The sequence below is a fragment of the Papio anubis genome, chromosome 20 (assembly GCF_008728515.1).
Source record: "Papio anubis isolate 15944 chromosome 20, Panubis1.0, whole genome shotgun sequence".
NCBI classification, from domain to species: Eukaryota; Metazoa; Chordata; class Mammalia; order Primates; family Cercopithecidae; genus Papio; species Papio anubis.
The window spans coordinates 18,390,497-18,410,649 of record NC_044995.1 but is presented as its reverse complement, the minus strand read 5'-3'; the positions used below and the strand labels follow the sequence as shown (position 1 = coordinate 18,410,649).

General features: G+C 56.9%; 1 protein-coding gene across 5 annotated transcripts in view; it reads left to right on the top strand.

Moving 5' to 3' along the window:
- SIPA1L3 (signal induced proliferation associated 1 like 3) overlaps nucleotides 1-17,318 on the top strand; it is a 308,537-nt gene extending 291,219 nt beyond the window's left edge. For 3 of the 5 annotated variants that reach the window (XM_017952902.3, XM_031659500.1, XM_031659501.1), the window contains 6 exons: nucleotides 253-418; nucleotides 1,871-2,114; nucleotides 6,892-7,035; nucleotides 10,786-10,921; nucleotides 13,097-13,178; nucleotides 15,048-17,318. In XM_017952902.3, coding sequence (XP_017808391.2) covers nucleotides 253-418; nucleotides 1,871-2,114; nucleotides 6,892-7,035; nucleotides 10,786-10,921; nucleotides 13,097-13,178; nucleotides 15,048-15,191 — 916 coding nt within the window. In that variant the 3' untranslated portion in view covers nucleotides 15,192-17,318. Of the gene's footprint in view, nucleotides 1-252; nucleotides 419-1,870; nucleotides 3,196-6,891; nucleotides 7,036-10,785; nucleotides 10,922-13,096; nucleotides 13,179-15,047 lie in introns of those variants that run through there. The other 2 variants (XM_021931056.2, XM_031659502.1) reach the window with 2 other exon arrangements.
- Nucleotides 17,319-20,153: the final 2,835 nt, after the last annotated feature.

Genomic DNA, 20,153 nt, shown 5'->3' with positions numbered 1-20,153 from the left:
ACCCCGTCTCTACTAAAAAATACAGAAAACTAGCCGGGCGAGGTGGCGGGCGCCTGTAGTCCCAGCTACTCGGGAGGCTGAGGCAGGAGGATGGCATAAACCCGGGAGGTGGAGCTTGCAGTGAGCTGAGATCCGGCCACTGCACTACAGCCTGGACCACAGAGCGAGACTCGGCCTCGAAAAAAAAAAAAAAAAAAGAAAAGTGGCTTGAGCCTCCCTGGCACCCCTCTGACCCTGACGCTCTCATTCCAGGCAGGTGGACACGAACACCAAAAACGTCTTTGGACAACCGAGGTTGAGGGCATCCCTCCGAGACCTCCGGTCGCCACGTAAGAACTACAAATCCACCATCGAGGATGACCTGAAGAAACTCATCATCATGGACAACCTGGGGCCAGAGCAGGAGAGAGACGCAGGAGTACGTAGCGCCCCATCCCCAGCTCCCAACCCCCAGCTTCCAGTGGGATCTCAGATCCGGGTGGGCAGGGAGAAGGACTGTGCTCCCCGCGGTCCCATCGTGCCCCCAGCTTTCAGCATCTGCCAGTCCTGTTGAGGGGTGTGGGCTCGTGGCTGGGAGTGAGGGCAGTGCATTAGTCTGGGATGGAATCTCAGGATGAGCCCAGGCAGGCACACAGGAATCTACCCCATACCGAGAACCTCGTACAACTGGAGGGACCTGGGCCTCGTGCCCTCCTCCTCCAGCCCAGGATAGAAACAGCCACATCCGCCCAAACCACAGGGACTGAGTGGAGCAGGGGCTCCCAGGGGAAGTTCAGGCTCTTGTTACTCAGGGACGGGGGTGGAAAGAACAGTGGGCGCCAGGGAACCTCCATGGCACCTGCTTCCCTTCCCCTCCCAGCCAGGCCTGCCCTGCTCATCCTCACTGCCAGGCAGGAGCTGTTTTGTGGGAGCCGAGGTGGACCCCAGCCTCCCCAGGTTTGGGTCCCACCAGCCACAGCTGGGGGAAGAGCACATCAGCCCAGCACTGCCCAGTGGGGTCCCAGCACTGACTCTTGTGGGTCCAGCTTGCCTCCCACCACCTTCCCCAACCCGTCAGGCTTTGATCACCAGCCCTTACCCAGAGCTGGAGGGTGGGGTTGGAGAGCGGGAGTCCCCAGGGGGAAATGGGAGCGCTTTGGTCAGAAAGGAGGCAGAAGGCCGAGGTGGTGGCTCACACCTGTAATCCCAATACTTTGGGTGGCCAAGGTGAGAGGATCACTTGAGCCCAGGAGTTTTAAGACCAGCCTGGGCAGTATAATGAGACCCCCATCTCTATAAAAAAATCTAAAAATTAGCCAAGTGTGGTGGCACACACCTGTGGTCCCAGCTACTTACCTGGGAAGCTGAGATAGGAGGATCGCTGAAGCCCAGGAGGTCGAGGTTGTAGTAAGCTGAGATCACCCCATTACACTCCAGCTTGGGTGACAGAGTGAGACCCTGTCTCTAAAAAAAAAAAAGAAAGAATCCCAGCACTTTGGGAGGCCGAGACGGGCGGATCGCGAGGTCAGGAGATCGAGACCATCCTGGCTAACGCAGTGAAACCCCGTCTCTACTAAAAAATACAAAAAACTAGCCGGGCGAGGTAGCGGGCGCCTGTAGTCCCAGTACTCGGGAGGCTGAGGCAGGAGAATGGCGTAAACCCGGGAGGCGGAGCTTGCAGTGAGCTGAGATCCGGCCATTGCACTCCAGCCTGGGGGACAGAGCGAGACTCCGTCTCAAAAAAAAAAAAAAAAAGAAAGAAAAATCAGGCAGGAATGGATGCTGGGTCGGTAAGGACTCGCCACCGATGTCCTGGAGGGGAAGATGCCTCTGAGAACCCTGGCTACGAGCCAGTCCATGACCTCCCCCAACATCCCACCCACCCCCACAGCAGTCACCGCAGAAGGGCCTGCAGCGCACACTGTCGGACGAGAGCCTGTGCAGCGGGCGCCGGGAGCCCAGCTTCGCCAGCCCCGCCGGCCTAGAGCCAGGGCTCCCCAGCGACGTGCTCTTCACCAGCACCTGCGCCTTCCCGTCCAGCACGCTGCCTGCACGCCGCCAGCACCAGCACCCCCACCCGCCCGGCGGCCCCGGCACCACTCCTGCCACTGGCAGTGGCTTCCCCGAGAAGAAATGTGAGCCCGGGCCCCCTGGGACTGGCGCGGTATTTACCCCAAGGTTGGGAGGTGGGGATGCCTGAGCAGGGGCTCACCTGGAGGTCAAAGGCTAGAGGTCATCAGTGTCGGGGCCATCTCGGAGGAATGGGATTCGCAGGAACTTCGGAGGGCCTAATGGTGGGGCACCAGGTGTCACCCAAGGAGCAAGGATTGTTGGCCAAGCATCAGAGGGTCACCTGGGAGTCAGGAGCACCCAAGAATTGGAGTCACCTGAGACCAGAGAGGAAGTCCACCCTCAGGGTACAGGCCTGGGGAATGGGGCTGCCTAGCTGCTGCCCCAGCACCCCCCAACCCTCCCACCCGTTCCAGCACCAAGCGGTTTGCTTCATGAGCATTTTATTTGCTTCCCTGACTCCCCCTATGTTTGCCACACTTGGGGACGGTGCATGGTGTGACTTGTCCACTCCTTAATCACCCAGCAAATATTTACCAAGCATTCCCCTTAAACAGGTACTGCGCACACCACCCCCATCAAAAGCCACGAGCCAGCTGGGGTTGGCCATGCCCCAGATGCACCCTGTGACCCCTTATCCACCCCCTAAGCCCCCCACAACTGAAAGACAGTACGTAAGTTTGCACCATGCGCACTGGGTGGCAAACCTGGTCTGGAGGGACATGAGGCTGTTTAGGGTCCATAGTCCCCCTACTTAGTACTAGCGATGAGGAGCTTGGGGCAGAGCGCTGGCGTGCCACTGCGTGTGGGGTGCCCCTGACCTTTCTGGGTGTGTTACATTGTACACAGCATCTGCACACTTACTCTCTCAAATCCAAGCACATCTCAAATTCAGGGGCATGTGTTACCCCAAGGGTCTCAGCTGAGGGGCTGTGCCTGCCTGTGCCATCTGTACAGAGCCTCTTGTGAGCTGTGGGGGATGGGGTGGAGGAGACTCTGCGACTTTTATGAAGGGTGGTCTGTCTCCCCCGTTAAAATTCCCCCGCAGACTGGGCACAGTGGCTCATGCCTCCCAGCACTTTGGGAGGCCGAGGCAGGCAGATCACTTGAGGTCAGGAGTTCGAGACCAGCCTGGCCAACGTGGTGAAACCCCGTCTCTACTAAAGATACAAAAATTAGCTGGACATGGTGGTGGGTGCCTGTAATCCCAGCTACTCAGGAAGCTGAGGCAGGAGAATCGCTTGAACCCAGGAGGCAGAGGTTGCAGTGAGCTGAGATCAAGCCACTGCACTCCAGCCTGGGTGACAGAGCCAGACTCCATCTCAAAAAAAAAAAAAAAAATTCCCCTGCAGCTCCCTGTTGCCTTGGCGTTTGCATTTGTACTCCTTGCCCTGGTGGTGTGGGGCGCCCACCTCTGCTCCTCCACCTCGCAGAGCCTTCCTTTTGATCACTCAGCACATCAGACCTTCCCTGCTCAGGGCATCCTGCATGGCTGTTCCCTCTGCCCGCCATGCTCTTCCCTCAGTCGTCTTCTGGGTCACTCTTGTCCTTCAGGGCTGGCTCCATTCCTGCTCTTTCCTGGAAGGCTCCTCTAAGCCCTGGGCTGGGTCCCTGCCCCCATCTCAATTCCAGAGCTTCTCTGCCCTCCTCTGTGCTCCCTTCCTGCAGTGCCTGCTGTGGGCGGGGCGCTACTCCAGGTGCCAGGATGCGGCCCTGAGCAAGGCAGAGCACACCCCTGCCCTCACGGGGCTGCCCACTCCAGTGGAAATTTCCCTGCTCCCCAGGCTTCCCTCCACGTTCCTTCCTCGGCCTCTCCTCCTTGCTGCTCTGTTTCTGCCCAAGGCAGGGCTGGTCACAAAGTAGACGTTCAGCCACTGCAAAGGAAGGGGACAGCAGCCACCGCAGAAAGGTGGTGACAGAGGACACAGGCACAGACTCCACAGGTTGATCTGAATTCCTCCAGCTTGCTGTACCTCATTCTTTCTGTCTTGGCTCAGATGCCCCCTCCTCCAGGAAGCCCTCCCTCCCCCTACCAGGCTGAGTCAGGCACCTCCACGGGCCCCGTCGCCCCCTCCCGGGTTTCTCTCACCCCCTCCGTCCCCCCTCACTGCCCTGTATCCCCATCACCATCCTGAGCTGTCACTAGATGAGAATATGTCTGTCTCTACCCCAGTACCGGGGGCCCCCCAAAGACAGGGCTTGGGGTTGTCTCCATCACTGCTGTGACCCCAGCTCAGGGCCCTCTGCCTCACATAACACACACATACCCTTCTTTGTCCATCTGACTCCCCCACACCCCTGAGCTGGGGAGAGTCCCGTCTGGCCCCAGTGTGGCCAGGGACCCTGGACCTCTCCGTTTCTCCAGTGCCTGCTCCAGAGCCCTTCCCAGGCCCCATCCCAGATGGAGAGACATGGGCATTCCTGGGCTGGGCTTCACTAACCACGTGCCCTCCACACCAAGGAGCCTGTCACACGGTGCTGCTGATGCCCTGCTCAGCAATGACAGCCACTCCCATGGCTCCCACTAGCTGAGCAGTGAGATGCCAGCAGGCTGGAGGCACAGAACAAGGAGGCCAGGGGAAGAGCAAGGAGGCCCAGGGCGGAGCAAGGAGGTCAAGGGCAGAGCATGGTCAAGGGCGGAGCAAGGAGGTCAAGGGCAGAGCATGGAGGTCAAGGGTGGAGCAAGGAGGCCAAGGGCAGAGCGTGGAGGTCAAGGGCAGAGCATGGAGGTCAAGGGTGGAGCAAAGAGGCCAAGGGCGGAGCAAGGAGGCCAAGGGCGGAGCATGGAGGTCAAGGGCAGAGCAAGGAGGCCAAGGGCGGAGCATGGAGGTCAAGAGTGGAGCAAAGAGGTCAGGGGCGGAGCATGGAGGTCAAGGGCAGACCAAGGAGGTCAAGGGTGGGGCATGGAGGTCAAGGGTGAGCAAGGAGGCCAAGAATGGAGCATGGAGGTCAAGGGCAGAGCAAGGAGGTTAAGGGCAGAGCATGGAGGTCAAGGGTGGAGCAAGGAGGCTAAGGGTGGGGCATTGAGGTCAAGGGCAGAGCACGGAGGTCAAGGGCAGAGCAAGAAGGCCAAGGGTGGAATGTGGAGGTCTGGGGCGGAGAACGGAGGCCAAGAGCAGAGCATGGAGGTCAAGGGCAGAGCAAGGAGGCTGAGGGCAGAACAAGGAGGTCAAGGGCAGAGCATGGAGGCCAAGGGCCGAGGATGGAGGCTGAGGGCGGAGCAAGGAGGCCGAGGGCGGAGCATGGAGGCCAAGGACTCGTTCATTCACCCATTCAGCCAGCACTTACTGCACACCACATATCACAGAGCTGGACGGCCTGAGTTTATGTCCCACGTCTTCCACTCCAGATATAATCTCTCTGTGCCTCAGTTTCTTTGACTGTAAAATGAAAAAGTAGTGCCCACATCCCTAGGTTGAAAAAAATCAAACAAGTGAATATATGGAAAGCACATAGCATACACCTCATACGTAGTCAGCACCGAGAAGTCCCAGCTGGAAGCCATGCGAGCCCAGGCAAGGCAGCGCCTCGCTCGGGTCTCAGTTTTCCTCCTCCATGCGCGGAGATCGTGACACCCCTGCCCCCGCCAGGCTCACAGTGAGACTGCGAGATGATCCCCTGGGCCCTGCACAGAGGAGGTGCCAGGAACACAGAGCAGACTGGGCCCATGGTTGGGCTCTGACGATTCCCAGCTAAGGGCCCTCAGGCCTGTCTCCTGGTCTCTCTGTACCTGCCTATCCTCCTCTGTCCTTGTCCCTTAGAGGCTTCAGGGAGTCACGGAGCCCCAGGCCAGAGCTTGAGCCTGGTGCCGGGGACTCTCGATAGCCGTAGCAGGTGCGAGAGCAGTGCTGGCGCCGTTGCTTCTCACCTCCAACCCCTGAGATGTCACAGGCCTCTCCTCTGCTCAGTGTATTATACCTGAACACCCCCCCACGGCAACCCCACCGCGTGTAAACACTGTCCATACACTGGCGATTCTGATTACAGGTGCAGCTGGGACTCTATTTGTTGCCAGCTCCTGTGGCCAGCCCCCCTCCCACCGTCTCCTTGGGGTGTCCAGGGCCAACTCCACTAAGCACCTCCAGAAACAGATTTCTGATCCCCCACCCGAGCCTTCCTGATCAGAACTGCAATCCTGGCCCTTCTCTTTGTTTCACAGCCATATCCATCCCTCAGGAAATCCTATTGGCTGCCCCTGAAAAGTAGGCCCAGAATCTGCCCCTGGGTCCTACCATGGCCCCACCCTGGTCCTGCGCAGTGTCACTGTCTCTCTTGTGGGTCATGGTTACAGCTCCTACCTGCTCCCTGCCTCCCCCCAAATGCCCCCACATGCACACAGTCCATCCCCCACATGCACCCAGAGAGAGCCTTCCAGGGCTCCATTGCACTCAGGGTGAGAACACAGTTGCCATTGGGGCCCACAGGACCCGCATGGTGCGGCCGTGTTGCCTCTGTCCTCGCCTCCTGCTGCTTCCTCCCTTGCTCACCCTCACCCAGCCATAGGGGCCGCCTCCGTGTTCCTTAAACCTTCCAGGCACACTCCTGCCTCAGGGATTTAGCACTGGCTGTTCCGTCTGCCTGGAATGTTCCTCCCCCAGGTGTCCCCCGGCGCACTCCCTCCTCCCCGTCAGAGTTTTGTCCAGATGACGTCTCTGCCAGGCCTGGCCCAGCACCTTGTTTAAAGTCAGGCCTCCGTAGACTCCAGCGCTCCCAGACCCCTTACCCTGCTGGAGGTTGTCCCGGACACATAGCGTCTCTGCATAAGCAATGGAATGTCTTCATGTGTATGTGTCCCCCGCGTTGTCATGCTCAACCACTGCCATCTCCACCCTCCCCATCCAGCCACCATCTCTGCCTCGGAGCTCTCGCTGACTGATGGGCGGGACCGCCCCCTGCGGCGCCTGGACCCCGGGATGATGCCCCTGCCTGACACGGCTGCTGGCCTCGAGTGGTCCAGCCTGGTGAACGCAGCCAAGGCATACGAAGGTAAGCGCCTTCCACCCAGTCCCGCCGGGCCCCCACGCCCTCCTCTGTTCTAGAGGGAGTTATGGAGGGCCTCGTGGCTTTGCAGGGATACCCACTCAGGTTCCAGAATCAGGGAGCGGGGTTCGAGTCCTGCCCCATCACTTGTTTACCATGCAGCCCTGGGCAAGTGTCTTCATCTCTTTGATGCGAGTTACCATGTTGACCGACAAGTAAAAGTCACCATGCTTGAGGCTGCCATGACAATTACACAAAACACCACATGGAAAATACGTGAGGCCAAGCATAGTGGTTCACACCTGTAATCCCAGCACTCTGAGAGTCTGAGGCAAGAGGATCACTTGAGGCCAGGAGTTTGAGACCAGCCTGGGCCACATAGTAAGACCCAGTCTCTACAAAAGAGAAAAACATAAGTGACACATGGCGGTGCACACCTGTAGTCCCAGCCACTCTGGAGGCTGAGGCAGGAGGATCACTTGAGCCCAGGAGAGGGAGGCTGTGTGGTGAGCTGTGATCACACCAATGCACTTCAACCTGGGCGACAGTGCAAGACCCCGTGTCTGGGGGGGAAAAAAGAAAAAAGTCTGTGTCCCTGAGGACATTTGGGTTTTCAGCCCCAGATTTGGGAGCCCGAAGAGGGAATAAAGAAGACTCAAGCGAGTGGCAGGTGGCTCAAGCCTGTGTCCCAGCACTTTGGGAGGCTGGGTGAGTAGGATCACAGGTCAGGAGGTGGAACCATCCTGGCTAACGATTGAAACCCGTCTCTACTAAAATACAAAAAACTAGCTGAGGTGGCGGGTGCTGTGGTCCCAGCTACTCGGGAGGCTGAGAGGCAGGAGAATGAAAGTAAACCGGGGCCGGAGCTTTGCACAGTGAGCTGAGATCCGACCACTGCACTCAACCTGGGTGACAGAATGAACTCAGTCTCAAAAAAAAAAAAAAAAAAAAAAAAAGGAGCGTTCAGTGCCCTGAGGGTCCTGTAGGAACCTTGATTCTGGGTGGGGGTTCCCCACATACCAGGCACAGAGATCCTCCCTGGGTTCCCTGGAGCAGTGGACAGGGGTTTGTTCTACTTGCCACCCAGGGCCCTTTATGTGCTAAGGAGTCCATGGGGACAGGGGCCGGGCAGCTGGGGGCATCTCCTCTCATGTGGGTCTCCAGCAGGCATCTTGAGGGGCCCAGGACGGCCAGTTCCGGGATAGTGGGAAGTGGCAGAAGGCCTCAGGTTACTCTCCCTGGAGACAGATGCCATCAGCGGTTGTAGTGTTGTCTGCAGAAGGCAGAGCCGCCCAGACGCCGACCCTACCAACCATAGGCCACAGGAAAGGGCTTGGGCAGCCAAAGCCCCTACCCACTCCCAGCTGCTCCATGCACCTGGCATGCCTGGGGGCTGTGCAGCCCATGTGAGAAAGCGGAAGGAGCCTGGCTGGTGGCACTGATTTCTCTCCCAGGCTGTGCGTCACAGTCGCCTAGGGAGCTTTTTCCTTCCTTATAAAATTAATAGATGAACCACAGAAGGTTATGGGGGAGGGGTGGCGTAGCAGAAAGACCCGGGAGGAAGCGGTGCCTCCCCGGGAGCCGGAAAGGGGCTGGCAGGGAGTGCAGGTCAGAGTGGTTTCAGCCTGCCGGGAGGTGCGGGGTTTTTAATGAAGATATATATGTTTTCCCATGCAATTCACATGAGTGGAAAAGGCTAAAGGAATTCTCGTTAACTTTGGTAGGTGTGTTCATAGCATAGTAGTTTTCTTCCCCCCCAAAAAAAAAAATATATATATATATGTTTTATCCACTAGTGCTACTTAGTGAAGTTTCCACAGATGAAATACAAAGGTGTCTGGAATTTGATTTAAAATGTTCCAGGTTGGGTGCAGTGGTTCACACCTGTAACCCCAACACGTTGGGAGGTCAAGGTGGGAGGATGGCTTAAGGCCAGGAATTCAACCAGCCTGGGCAACACAGCGAGACCCCGTCACTACAAAAAATTTTATTTTACTTATTTATTTTTTAGAGTCTCACTCGGTCACCCAGGCTGGAGTTCAGTGGCATGATCTTGGCTCACTGCAGCCTCCACCTCTCAGGTTCAAGTGATTCTCCTGCCTCAGCCTCCTGAGTAGCTGGGATTATAGGCGCTAATTTTAAAATTCTCCAGGCGTGGTATTACACACCTGTAGTCCAAGCTCCTTGGGAGGTTGAAGCAGGAGGATTGCTGGTGCCCAGGAGTTCTAGACTGGAGTGTGCTGTTCCGATCCGGTGTCTTCACTAAACTCAGTATCAATATGGTGACCTCCAGGGAGCCAGGGACCACCAGGTTTCCTAAGGACAGGTGTACTGGCCCAGGTCAGAAATGGAGCAGGTCAGAGCTCCCGTGCTGATCAGTAATGGACTCAGGCCTGTGAAGAGCCACTGCACTCCAGCATGGGCAACATCACAAGACCCTGTCTCTTAAAACACAGATGTCAAAGTGAATATACATTAAATCCAAGATAGAAAAATATAACTATAAAGGGTATTATTCAGAGAATCGGAGAACATTTGCAGATGACTGTATATTAGAGAATATCGTGGCCAGGCGTGGTGGCTCATGCCTGTAATCCAGCACTTTGGGAGGCCGAGGCGGGCAGATCACCTGAGGTCAGGAGTTCGAGACCAACCTGACCAACATGGAGAAACCCCATCTCTACTAAAAATATAAAATTAGCTGGGTGTGGTGGCGCAGGCCTGTAATCCCAGCTACTTGGGAGACTGAGACAGGAGAATCGCTTGAACCCAGGAGGCGGAGGTTGCATTGAGCCAAGATCGCGCCATTGCACTCCAGCCTGGGCAACAAGAGTGAAACTCTGTCTCAAAAAGAAAGTAAATGGGCAAAATGTTACCAATGGGTGGTGCCAGGGAAGGAGTGTTGGGGTTTTTACTGTGCTATTCTTGCGGCACAGAAATGGAAGTTGGGGAGCTGCTTGCCTCTGGGGCTCGCCCTCTGCCCTGCCCCTGGCGGTGCCACCCTCGACACACGGCACACTGGGATGCCTTCGTGTTTTTAACACCCCCGAGGAGTCCATTGTCTGGCTGTTCGTAGCTCACTAAACCAGCCACTATTGGAGGGCACTGGGGCGGTGGCCAGCTGTTGCCATTACAGGAAGAAAATCCAACAGTCACGTTTGAAAACGCAGACGGCTCAGGTACCCCCAGTGCCAGTCACATGTCCAAGGCGGAACCCAGGAATCTTCACTTTCACTGGCAACCCCGTGCGATTTCTTTTCTCTCTTCAATATGCATGATGTGATCTGTCTCACTTCTCTTTTTGCTTTTGAAATCTTCCCGGCTTCCTCCGAAGGAAAGCGAATCGTATAACGAATCCCCGTGGACCTGGCGCCAGCCTGTCCACTTTGGACCCCCTTTTTCCTACCTTGTACTTGTGGACCAAAGCCAGTCATTTATGTTGAGAGCACGCCAGGTTCAGAATCCAGTCGGATGCTGCCTCGCACTCTCATCTAACTGCCTTCTCCAGCTCTTGTATTTTGTATGAACTAGTCATTGGATCAAAAGCCTCGATCGGAATCAGGATGGGATTTTGTGTTCTTGTTTTGTGTGTTCATTTGCTCGGTGTTTTGGCGAGAATCTATCCAAGTGCCGTTGCAGGCTTTCCCAAGAGAGATGGGAAGTGTCGTGGAGGTTTGCAGGGAGAGGCATCGTCCATCAATTGAGGGAGAAGCTGGGAGCCTTACTGACCCTCTCCTCCTCCTCCCTCCCTGGCAGTGCAAAGAGCCGTCTCACTCTTCTCTCTGAACGACCCGGCCCTGAGCCCGGACATCCCGCCTGCACACAGTCCTGTCCACAGCCACCTGAGCCTGGAGAGGGGACCCCCGACCCCCAGGACCACCCCTACCATGAGGTGAGCTTTCCCTGGGAACACCCGGGTTCATACCAGCGGCAGGTCTGTGCAGTGGAAGAGGCTCACCCAGAGAGAAGCAGCCCCTGCAGGTCACCCCCACCACGCTTCGGGCAGAAGCTGATATAGCAGCTGCTCCCCTCTCCTAACAGAGTTGGAAGTCGTTACACTGCACCCGTCTATGCACTGGGGATCCACAGTGACTAAGACAGACTCTGCCCAGTCCCAACAGATCTCCCGGTCCAGCGGAGATGACACCTGAATCAATACACACACAGTTGTTTCGCTTCCAACTTGGAAAACTGCTAAGCAGGCCGGGCACAGTGGCTCACACCTGTAATCCCAGCACTTTGGGAGGCCAAGGTGGGTGGGTCACTTGAGGTCAGGATTTCAAGACTAACCTGGCCAACGTGGTGAAACCCCGTCTCTACTAAAAATACAAAAATTAGCCGGGTGTGGTGGCAGGTGACTGTAATCCCAGCTACTCGAGAGGCTGAGGCAGGAGAATCACTTGAATCCAGGAGGCGGACGTTGCAGTGAGCCGAGATGGTGCCACTGCCCTCCAGCCTGGGCCTCCAGAGCAAGACTCCATCTCAAAAAAAGAAAAAAAGAAAGGAAAGCTGCTCAGCAGTGTCTCCCAATCCCCCAGCCCTGTGCCTCTCGCCAGCCCCGTCGCTGCCAGTCTCCCGCCATATATCTGCTCCTTCGTCTCCTCCTCTGCAGGTTCCTAAACCTCACAGACTTCTGCCTCATACTCAGCCTTCCCAGCCTCCCTGCCAGGTGCCGTGCTGGGCTATCTGAGGACCCAGTGGCAATTGAGGCCAGGCCTGGCCCTCAGGAGGCTTCACGGGGGAAGGAAGAGGACGGGGACAGATCTCTCACATTTGTCATCTCACGCGTGGCTTCTCACATTCAGCACAGCATATTTGACTGCACTCACTTGGCAGAAAACAAAATTAAAAAGAGGCAGAGAGAATGTAAATGGCACATTCTGCCTGTACATGGATTTAAATAGTGCATTTCACACTCGTCTGCACACCTCACGGTGCAGGGTTCTATATACAACCATCCGTGCACTGTACTTCATGGGCAGTGGGAGCAATTTTTGAGGGTAATTTTGACTTCTTGCTTTTCACACTCTGGCTTCAGAACTCAACCTCCACCACGAACGTAGGCCCCGCTGTAATTACAAGAAATCGGCAGTTCCAGATGGTGCTGCCAGGCTCAGGGGCAGGAGCAGCCTGGGCTGTGGGAAGCAGTGGGACCTGTGGCCCCTGGGCGGCACTCCTGGAGTCCATTTGCCCCCATCTCCCTCTGTAGCTGCCGATTCCCAGGACTCAGCAGCAAGGTTGTAGGAAAGGGTGGGCGAGGCAGGAGGGCCAGCCCCCGACCGCCACCACCTGTGCACCCGCAGCGTCCAACAGAGCCTCCTTCAGCCCCAACTCCAAGCGGGAAGGGGCTGTGCGTTCTCTGCAGCGGCCAGGCAGGCCCAGGGCTGGGAGGATCTGCAAAGGGGCAGCTACTGGCCGTGGGTCCCTGACTCAAATCCTAGCAGCAGCACGTGGGTGGGCGATACTGCCTGCATATCCTCCGCTGGCCAGCGGGTAACTGTGCAGCACATCCGAAGGCCACAGTGGGCAGAGGAGCTCTGTGAGATGAGCCGGGCAGCCTGGGGCTTGGTGCGGGTTGGCTGTCAGTGATGGGCACATGGTCAGCATCACTGACAGGACCGTTGTTGGTCCTGCCCACGAGGGCGGGCCCTTTTGACCATCTGTCCATTCTCGTGCTTCCTGTGCCTGGAGTGGTGCCTGGACCCGCCAGGTGCTCAGCAGGCATCTGTGGAGCGGGCTCTTTGTGTCCTGGAGGTACGAAGAAGGGGTGCTCCCTGAAGTCACATGCACGGCCCAGCCTCAGGGAAAACACACACTTCAGGGCGGGCGCCCACCCTTCCCCTGGCCTGGTGCTCCCAACACCCCATCCACATCCACCGAGGTGCCCCTGCTGGGTGGAGTATGCCGGTGGAGGGCTGGCTTCCTGCTTCCCCTGGGAGCTTCTCCTTGGGCTTCGCGAGAATGTCAGGGTTAAGGGGGCCCGTACCCCCAGGCTCCTCAGCTGTGGGCCAGAAGCCCTCCTCAGGGGCTGTGGGGCCTCAGGCTGACCTGGTCCCTGTCTTTCCAGTGAGGAGCCGCCCCTGGATCTGACAGGCAAGGTGCACCAGCTGGAGGTGATGCTGAAACAGCTGCACACTGACCTGCAGAAGGTAACGCTGGGGGCCACGCCCTCTCCATCCCACTTCCCAGACACTGGGCAGGGTGGTCAGCAGGGATCAGGCACCTGCCTCGGCCATGCAGCACCCACCCCACCCCCACACCTCCTGTGCTTGAGTGCAGTCATGGGTGAAGAGTAAACAGTGATAACACCCAAGGCTAGCAAGCACTCAGAGAAACTCATCCATTCTTGAGGGGAGAATAATCGGCCCAGGCTTTTCAGGGGGCAGTTGGACAACATTTATCAAAAATGTAATTGTGGCCAGGCGTGGTGGCTCATGCCTGTAATCCCAGCACTTTGGGAGGCCAAGGGGGGTGGGTTGCCTGAGATCAGGAGTTCAAGACCAGCCTGGCCAACATGGTGAAACCCCATCTCTATTAAAAAGTATAATAATTAGCCAGGTGTGGTGGCGGGCGCCTGTAATCCTAGCTACTTAGGAGGCTGAGGCAGGAGAATCACTTGAACCCGGGAAGGTGGAGATTGCAGTGAGCTGAGATCACGCCACTGGACTCCAGCCTGGGCAACAGAGCGAGACTCCGTCTCACAAAAAAGAAAAAAAAAAAATGTTGACCCAGTAATTCCACTTGTGGGAATTTATCCATGACAGCGTGAGTACAGAGATTGTGAACAAGGACGCTCATTGCCACACTATTGGCAATAAAAAATTGGAGCCAGCGTGGCTGTCCCTCAGCAGGAGAGCGGCGGTGTAAATTACAGGCGCCCATGCAGCGGGACAGCGTGCAGCCAATTAAAGTAATCACAAATCTATATATTTACTAACACGCAAAAGAAATCCAGTAACTTACGTAAAACCAAAGCGAGCTGCAGCACTGTTGCCTAGAACATCATCATACTTACTTATTTATTGTTTAACCACCACGGTTGAGAGGGCCATCTAGAAGGTGACAGTCAATTTGTTCTTTGGACTTGTCTCCATGGGGCGGGAGGATGAGGAGGAGACTGGCCAGGTGCGGTGGCTCACACCTCTAATCCCAGCACTTTGGGAGGCCGAGGCGGGTGGATCACCTGAGGTCAGGAGTTTGAGACCAGCCTGACCAACATGGTGAAACCCCATCTCTACTAAAAATACAAAATTAACCGGGCTTGATGGCGCACTCCTGTAATCCCAGCTACTTGGGAGGCTGAGGCAGGAGAATTGCTAGAACCTGGGAGGCAGAGGTTGCAGTGAGCCGAGGGCGACAAGAGCGAAACCCAGTCTCAAAAAAAAAAAAAGAAAAATGAGGAGGAGACTTTGATCTATTGTTTCTATACTTCTGGGTAAAAGTCAGAAAGGTGGCAGAGCATGTAACGCGTTAAGTCCTCGAGCTGTGGAATCAAAGGGGCCCAGGTTCTGACCTCCGCCCCACCACATAATGCTGTGCGACCTAAGACAAGTCCCTGCCTCCGGGGCTACGTCCTCCTGGAAGAATGGGGTCTGCTCAGGCCACTCTGCCTCCATGTCTCAGCTCCCCACTTGCTGTGTGAGGCTGGGGTCGTCTTCCAGGAAACTGGGGATAGCGACAGTCCCCAAGTCCTCAGGTAGTGTGATGGTGGGATGTGGTGGCCACAACAGTGCTGTTTGTCAGGCGGTGACTCCACCTCGGGCTGCGTTCCAGGAACTGTACATAGATGAGCTCCAGGCAACCCTCAGCCCCCTGGTAGGGTTGCGGGAACCGAGTGACTTGCCCAGGGTCCCTCGGTTGTGGAGAGGCAGAGTGGGATGTGCACCCCGGCCTGACCCGGCTCTAGTGGTCGGCTCCAAAGCACAGCCAGGCCAGGGTTTGCAGGCCCCAGGGAGCCATCGGCTGTTCCAGGAGCAGCCAAGCCCACCCGCCTGACGCCAGCTTCCCACCCCACGCAGGAGAAGCAGGACAAGGTGGTGCTCCAGTCAGAGGTGGCCAGCCTGCGGCAGAACAACCAGCGGCTGCAGGAGGAGTCGCAGGCCGCCAGCGAGCAGCTGCGCAAGTTTGCAGAGATCTTCTGCAGGGAGAAGAAGGAGCTCTGAGGCGGGAGGGCCACCACCCGGCCTTTGCTCCTTCCCTGCAGGCCATGGCGCTGCTCGCCTCTCTCCCTCCACTCGGCTCCCAGCTGCCCGTGTGACCAAGATGACTCAGCCAGGGTCCTCCCCATGGACACAGGAACCCCGATGGCCTCACTAGGGCTGTGAGTCTGGGTCAGCGCACGGCCCTCATGCCCGAGGGTAACGTGGTCTCAGGCCTCCCTCCGAGCTGCCCAGCTGTGGTCCCGGTGAGCTGGGCCGTGCTTACACCGCTTCCGGGCCTGTCCCGCTGTCCCCATCTAGCCTCTTCCTGGGACCAGCCCTCTGAAGCTGATGGGGACACACAGAGGACCCAGTCCCCAGACCCCGCGGCTCCAGGAGGTCACCGAGCAGGTTTCTGCGCCATGCACAACGACGTTGCGGCTTGTGGGGCCGAGGCCCCTGCATGAAAAGTACAGCGTGAAAGCAACCCTTAATTCCCCACATCCGGAGAGGTGAGGCCCGCGTGGACACAGACCGGGGCGCCTCGGTCCCTGGCGCGTGAGCTCCAAAAAGCACGAACATGATCCCCCCCCAACCCCCTCCTCCCAAACAGCTGCCAGGAGCACTTTCTTAGAGTTTAAATTATTTTCTTGGGGGCCTGAGGATAGAGAGAGGCAAGGCCAGCCTCCAGAGCCGATTTATTTGAGAGAGAAACTCTATTTGTACCTCCGGGACGGTTTATATGATCTTTTTCTATCAGCTCCTCTTCCACCAGAGGCCACTGCACCTGGGCTGGGGGTCCACAGGCCCCTCCCCCTTCCAGCTAACCAGGTCAGGCCGGGGCGGTGGAGCCACCACACAGCCGACTCTCTCCTCCTCCCGGCACGACCTGGCCCTGACCAGCAGCCTCGGCTTCTTCTGGGCTCCAGGAGGGGCTCCCGAAGCCCTCAGTACAGGGCTGGAGGAGAACAGCCTTCACCTCCTCCTCTGGTTTTTTTTTTCCTTTGCAAGTCTCCCAGCCCATCTCTCCGAGCAGCGACCACCAGACCCCCTCACCGTGCTCCCTGGGGAACACTGCCCCGCGAACCCCACTGGACGCTGGTTCTCTAAAGGCAATAAGGGGCGGCCACGCCGGTGTGGTACCATGCTGTTCACCCAGGAAACCGTTTCTTTTTTTCCTTCTTTAAAAACAAACAGAAAAAGATATATATATATATATATTTATTTTTTCATGTAGAGTTGGCGCCAGAACAAGCCTATATGGCCACAGTCTGTGGATTCACCCCCCAACCTCAAGCTGAGGACCAAGGCGTGTCCCCCGTGGGCTGGGGGTCAGTGGGAGGACCAGAGGGAGGAAGTCAGGGCAGGCAGGCAGGCCGGTGCCCTTTTTGGGAGGCACCAGGCGGGGAGGAGTTGGCAGAGCAGGTCTGGCCGTGAGCCAGCACCAGGCAACCCGGCCCTTGTCCAGGGACCCCTGCCACCTTCTGTCTGGGGTCAGGAACTTCAGGGAAGGGGGCTCCGGGGACTGCATAGGACCCAGGCACTCAGGGAGGTGCCGGTGTGGATGGGTGGGGGTGAGAGAAGAGGGTTCTCATCGCGTCTCCTGTGATCAGCCTCTGGCCCCCTGGAGGAGGAACCCTCAGCGCTGCCCCTGCCCCCACCCTCACCCCCCACACCGAGAGTGAGGTGGGCGTGCCCCAGGCAGCGTCCTCAGCCCTGGCCAGCTACTGTGATGCCATCTTCTCCCCTATCCCCTTCTCTGGGGGGCCCTCCCATCCCCCATCCCCACCCCTTAGACCCTAATCGGGCCCCTTTTGTTTTCTTCAGTTGTCTCCTCCCATCTTCAGATCATTCGAATCATTTTGGGGACTTAATCATGTACATGGACAAGTGTAAATTATGATTTTTGGTTTTGTTTTGTGTTATTTTTTAAGGATTTCTGCAAAAACAGATCTATTTAATTTGAGGTTGGTGTTCTATCCGATGGCTGAAGATAGCAGCAGGTTTTGTTTTTGTTTTTTCATATGTTGATTTTTTCATTTGGATTTTTTATTGTTATTCTTTATTGTCTTTTCTTTTCCCCTCATCCCTGTCTTGAGATTTTCTGGCATGTTTCTGGAGGTTTCAAAGGAAATAAATGTTTCATAGAAATAGCTTGTGTGTTCACTTCTGGAGCAGCTGCCTGGAGTTGCTGACAGGAGGGTGTGGTCCCGCATCGGCCCCTCCTCCTGCTCCCGTCCCCAAGTCCCCCACACCATGACCACCACACACGCGTCCTAAGAACCAGGGGCAGGCCGGGCGCGGTGGCTCAAGCCTGTAATCCCAGCACTTTGGGAGGCCGAGGTGGGTGGATCACAAGGTCAGGAGATCGAGACTATCCTGGCTAACATGGTGAAACCCCGTCTCTACTAAAAATACAAAAAACTAGCCGGGCGCGGTAGCGGGCGCCTATAGTCCCAGCTACTTGGGAGGCTGAGGCGGGAGAATGGCGTGAACCCGGGGGGCGGAGCTTGCAGTGAGCCGAGATCGCGCCACTGCACTCCAGCCTGGGAGACACAGTGAGACTCCGTCTCAAAAAAAAAAAAAAAAAAAAGAACCAGGGGCACCTGCCTTGCTAACTTCTTTTCCTGGGAATCCAAAGGACAGAAATCCAACACTCAGAATGTGAAATGTCCTTAAGTTCAAAAGAGTGAAATTCTGCCTCAGAGGTACTGGAGGCCTGAAGGCCAGACCTGGCTCAGCTGGTTGTGTTGGGTCTTAGAAATATTGGCCAACTTTTAATCTGGACATTCAGCCAGGCGCTGTGGCTCATGCCTGTAATCCCCGCACTTTTTGAGAGGCTGAAGCAGGAGGATTGCTTGAGCCCAGGAATTCAAAACCAGCCTGGACAACATAGCAAGATCCTGCCTCCAAAAAAAAATTTTTTTTTTAAATTTTTTGAGACAGAGACTCTTTCTGTCACCCATGCTGGAGTGCAGTGGTGCAATCTCAGTTCACTGCAACCTCCGCATCCTAGGTTCAAGTGATTCTCTTGCCTTAGCCTCCCAAGTAGCCGGGATCACAGGCACCCGGCTAATTTTTGTATGTTTGTAGAGATGAGATCTCACCATGTTGGCCAGGCTGGTCTCGAACTCCTGACCTCAAGTGATCTGCCCACCTCACCCTCCCAAAGTGCTGGATTACAGGTGTGAGCTGCTGTGCCCATGCCTGGCTTAACTTTTTTTTTTTTTTTAATGGAGATTGCACATGAAGAAGGCCAGGTTTCCAGCTTGGTTGATCTTTCCTTTGCTGCAAGACTCACAAGGGGCCCCTGCCTCCTTTGGTCCCCGCCACATGGCTGCGTTTGGGACACTGTCCCTCTTCAGTCTGTAGAGGTGGGAGGAGACCCCCACTGCCAGTTGCCAAGTGAATGCTTTGGGGGTAGGAAGCAGCCCCTCATCGCCGCAGATCTGCATCTGGCCTGATGAACATTTGCATTTTGGGAATCCGGATCAAACTGATTTCGGAATCAGGAAATTCCTCCTGAAAATCCCGAAGTGCAGCGCCTTGAGGGAAGCCTAGACTCCTGATGGGGCTGGCCAGGTGGGGTCTCTCTGCCCCCCTTACCCATGTACCTGTCATGGAGTTTCACATCCCTGAGCTAAAACCCAGTGCTTCTCTGACTCAGACCCTGCCCCCTCCAAAAAATGTTTTTCCAAAAGGCGTGGGGCTGGCATCCGGAGGAGCAGGACCAGCCATTCCCACGTCTCCTAAAAATTCTGGAGTTCTCCAGACACTCTCCCAGTCTCCGCCCTCCTCCTCGACGCCCCGTCCTCAACCCGCACTGCCCTCCCCCCGCCACCAGGCGAAGGGGGCGGGAAGCCTGGGAACAGGCTGTTCTCACATCCTCTCCTGGCGCCGGAGCCACGCCAGCTGCTTCCAGCACCCCACAACTCGCACGCACGCCAGCCCCTGGTCGCGCCCGAACTGTGCTTTGAGGCCTGGCCCGTCCCTTCGTGTCCCAGTTTCTAGCTTCCTCTGCCCGTCTCGGACCTCCCTGTCTCTCCTCCCCAATCTTTCTGGGTCCCTCATACCTCTGGCTCTCTCTGCAGATTGTTCTGCTGTTCCCCTAAATTCTGTCTTCTCCTCCTCTCCCCTGCTACCTGCGTCTCTCCCCCTCTCTGCCTGTTGTCCTGGGACTTTGCCTGTCCCTGATCCCAAGTCTCTCTCTCCACCCACAATGTGGCTCCTCTGTCTCCCCTCCTGGAGGACCTTTCCCTAAATCTGCTGCTGCTCTTCCCCAATCACCATCCTCCTCCTCCTCCCGCCTCTCCCAGCATGTCAGCCATTCTTTATTACTGTTATTCCCTCTCCCACTAAACCTCCTTCTCACCCCTGCTCCCTTCCTCTCTCCCAGTCCTTCCTCCTGTCTCTCCCTTCTGCACCCTCCTGCTCTTTTTTCTGATTCTCTCAATAACTGTGTGACTGTCCTCATCTCTTTCTCTCTCCTGATCTGTGTCCTAGTTCCCTCACTCCTCACTCCCGCCCCCCACGTGTCGCCCACATCTCAGTCTCTCTCCCAGTGCCAGTGTCTAGATACCCTCCTGCCCTCCCTTAGTACCTCTCTTTCCACCCCATCCCCACTGCTGATTTGCCCCACATCCAGGACAGGGAGCTCCCTGGAGATGTCTGGGCCTGGGATGACACCTCCTGACACCCCCGTTCCCCACCCTAGTCTCAGGAGGGGCCAACCCACCGTCCTCTTCCCAGCCCTTCCCTTCCCCCGGCCCGGCTCCTGCCTCCCTCTTGGCTGCGCCCGCTGCAGCTGCAGCAGCCCGTTGCCGGGGCAACCACAGCTGGCTGGGCGGGAGCCCCTCCACCCCATCCCCCTTCTCCTCCTTTCTGGCAAAGCAAGGCGGAGCTGGGACAAAGCCGGGGAGAGACAGGGTGCAGGCGGGAGGAGAAGGAGGTGGATGGAAGTAGGGGCTGGCTGGTCGCCTCACCCCC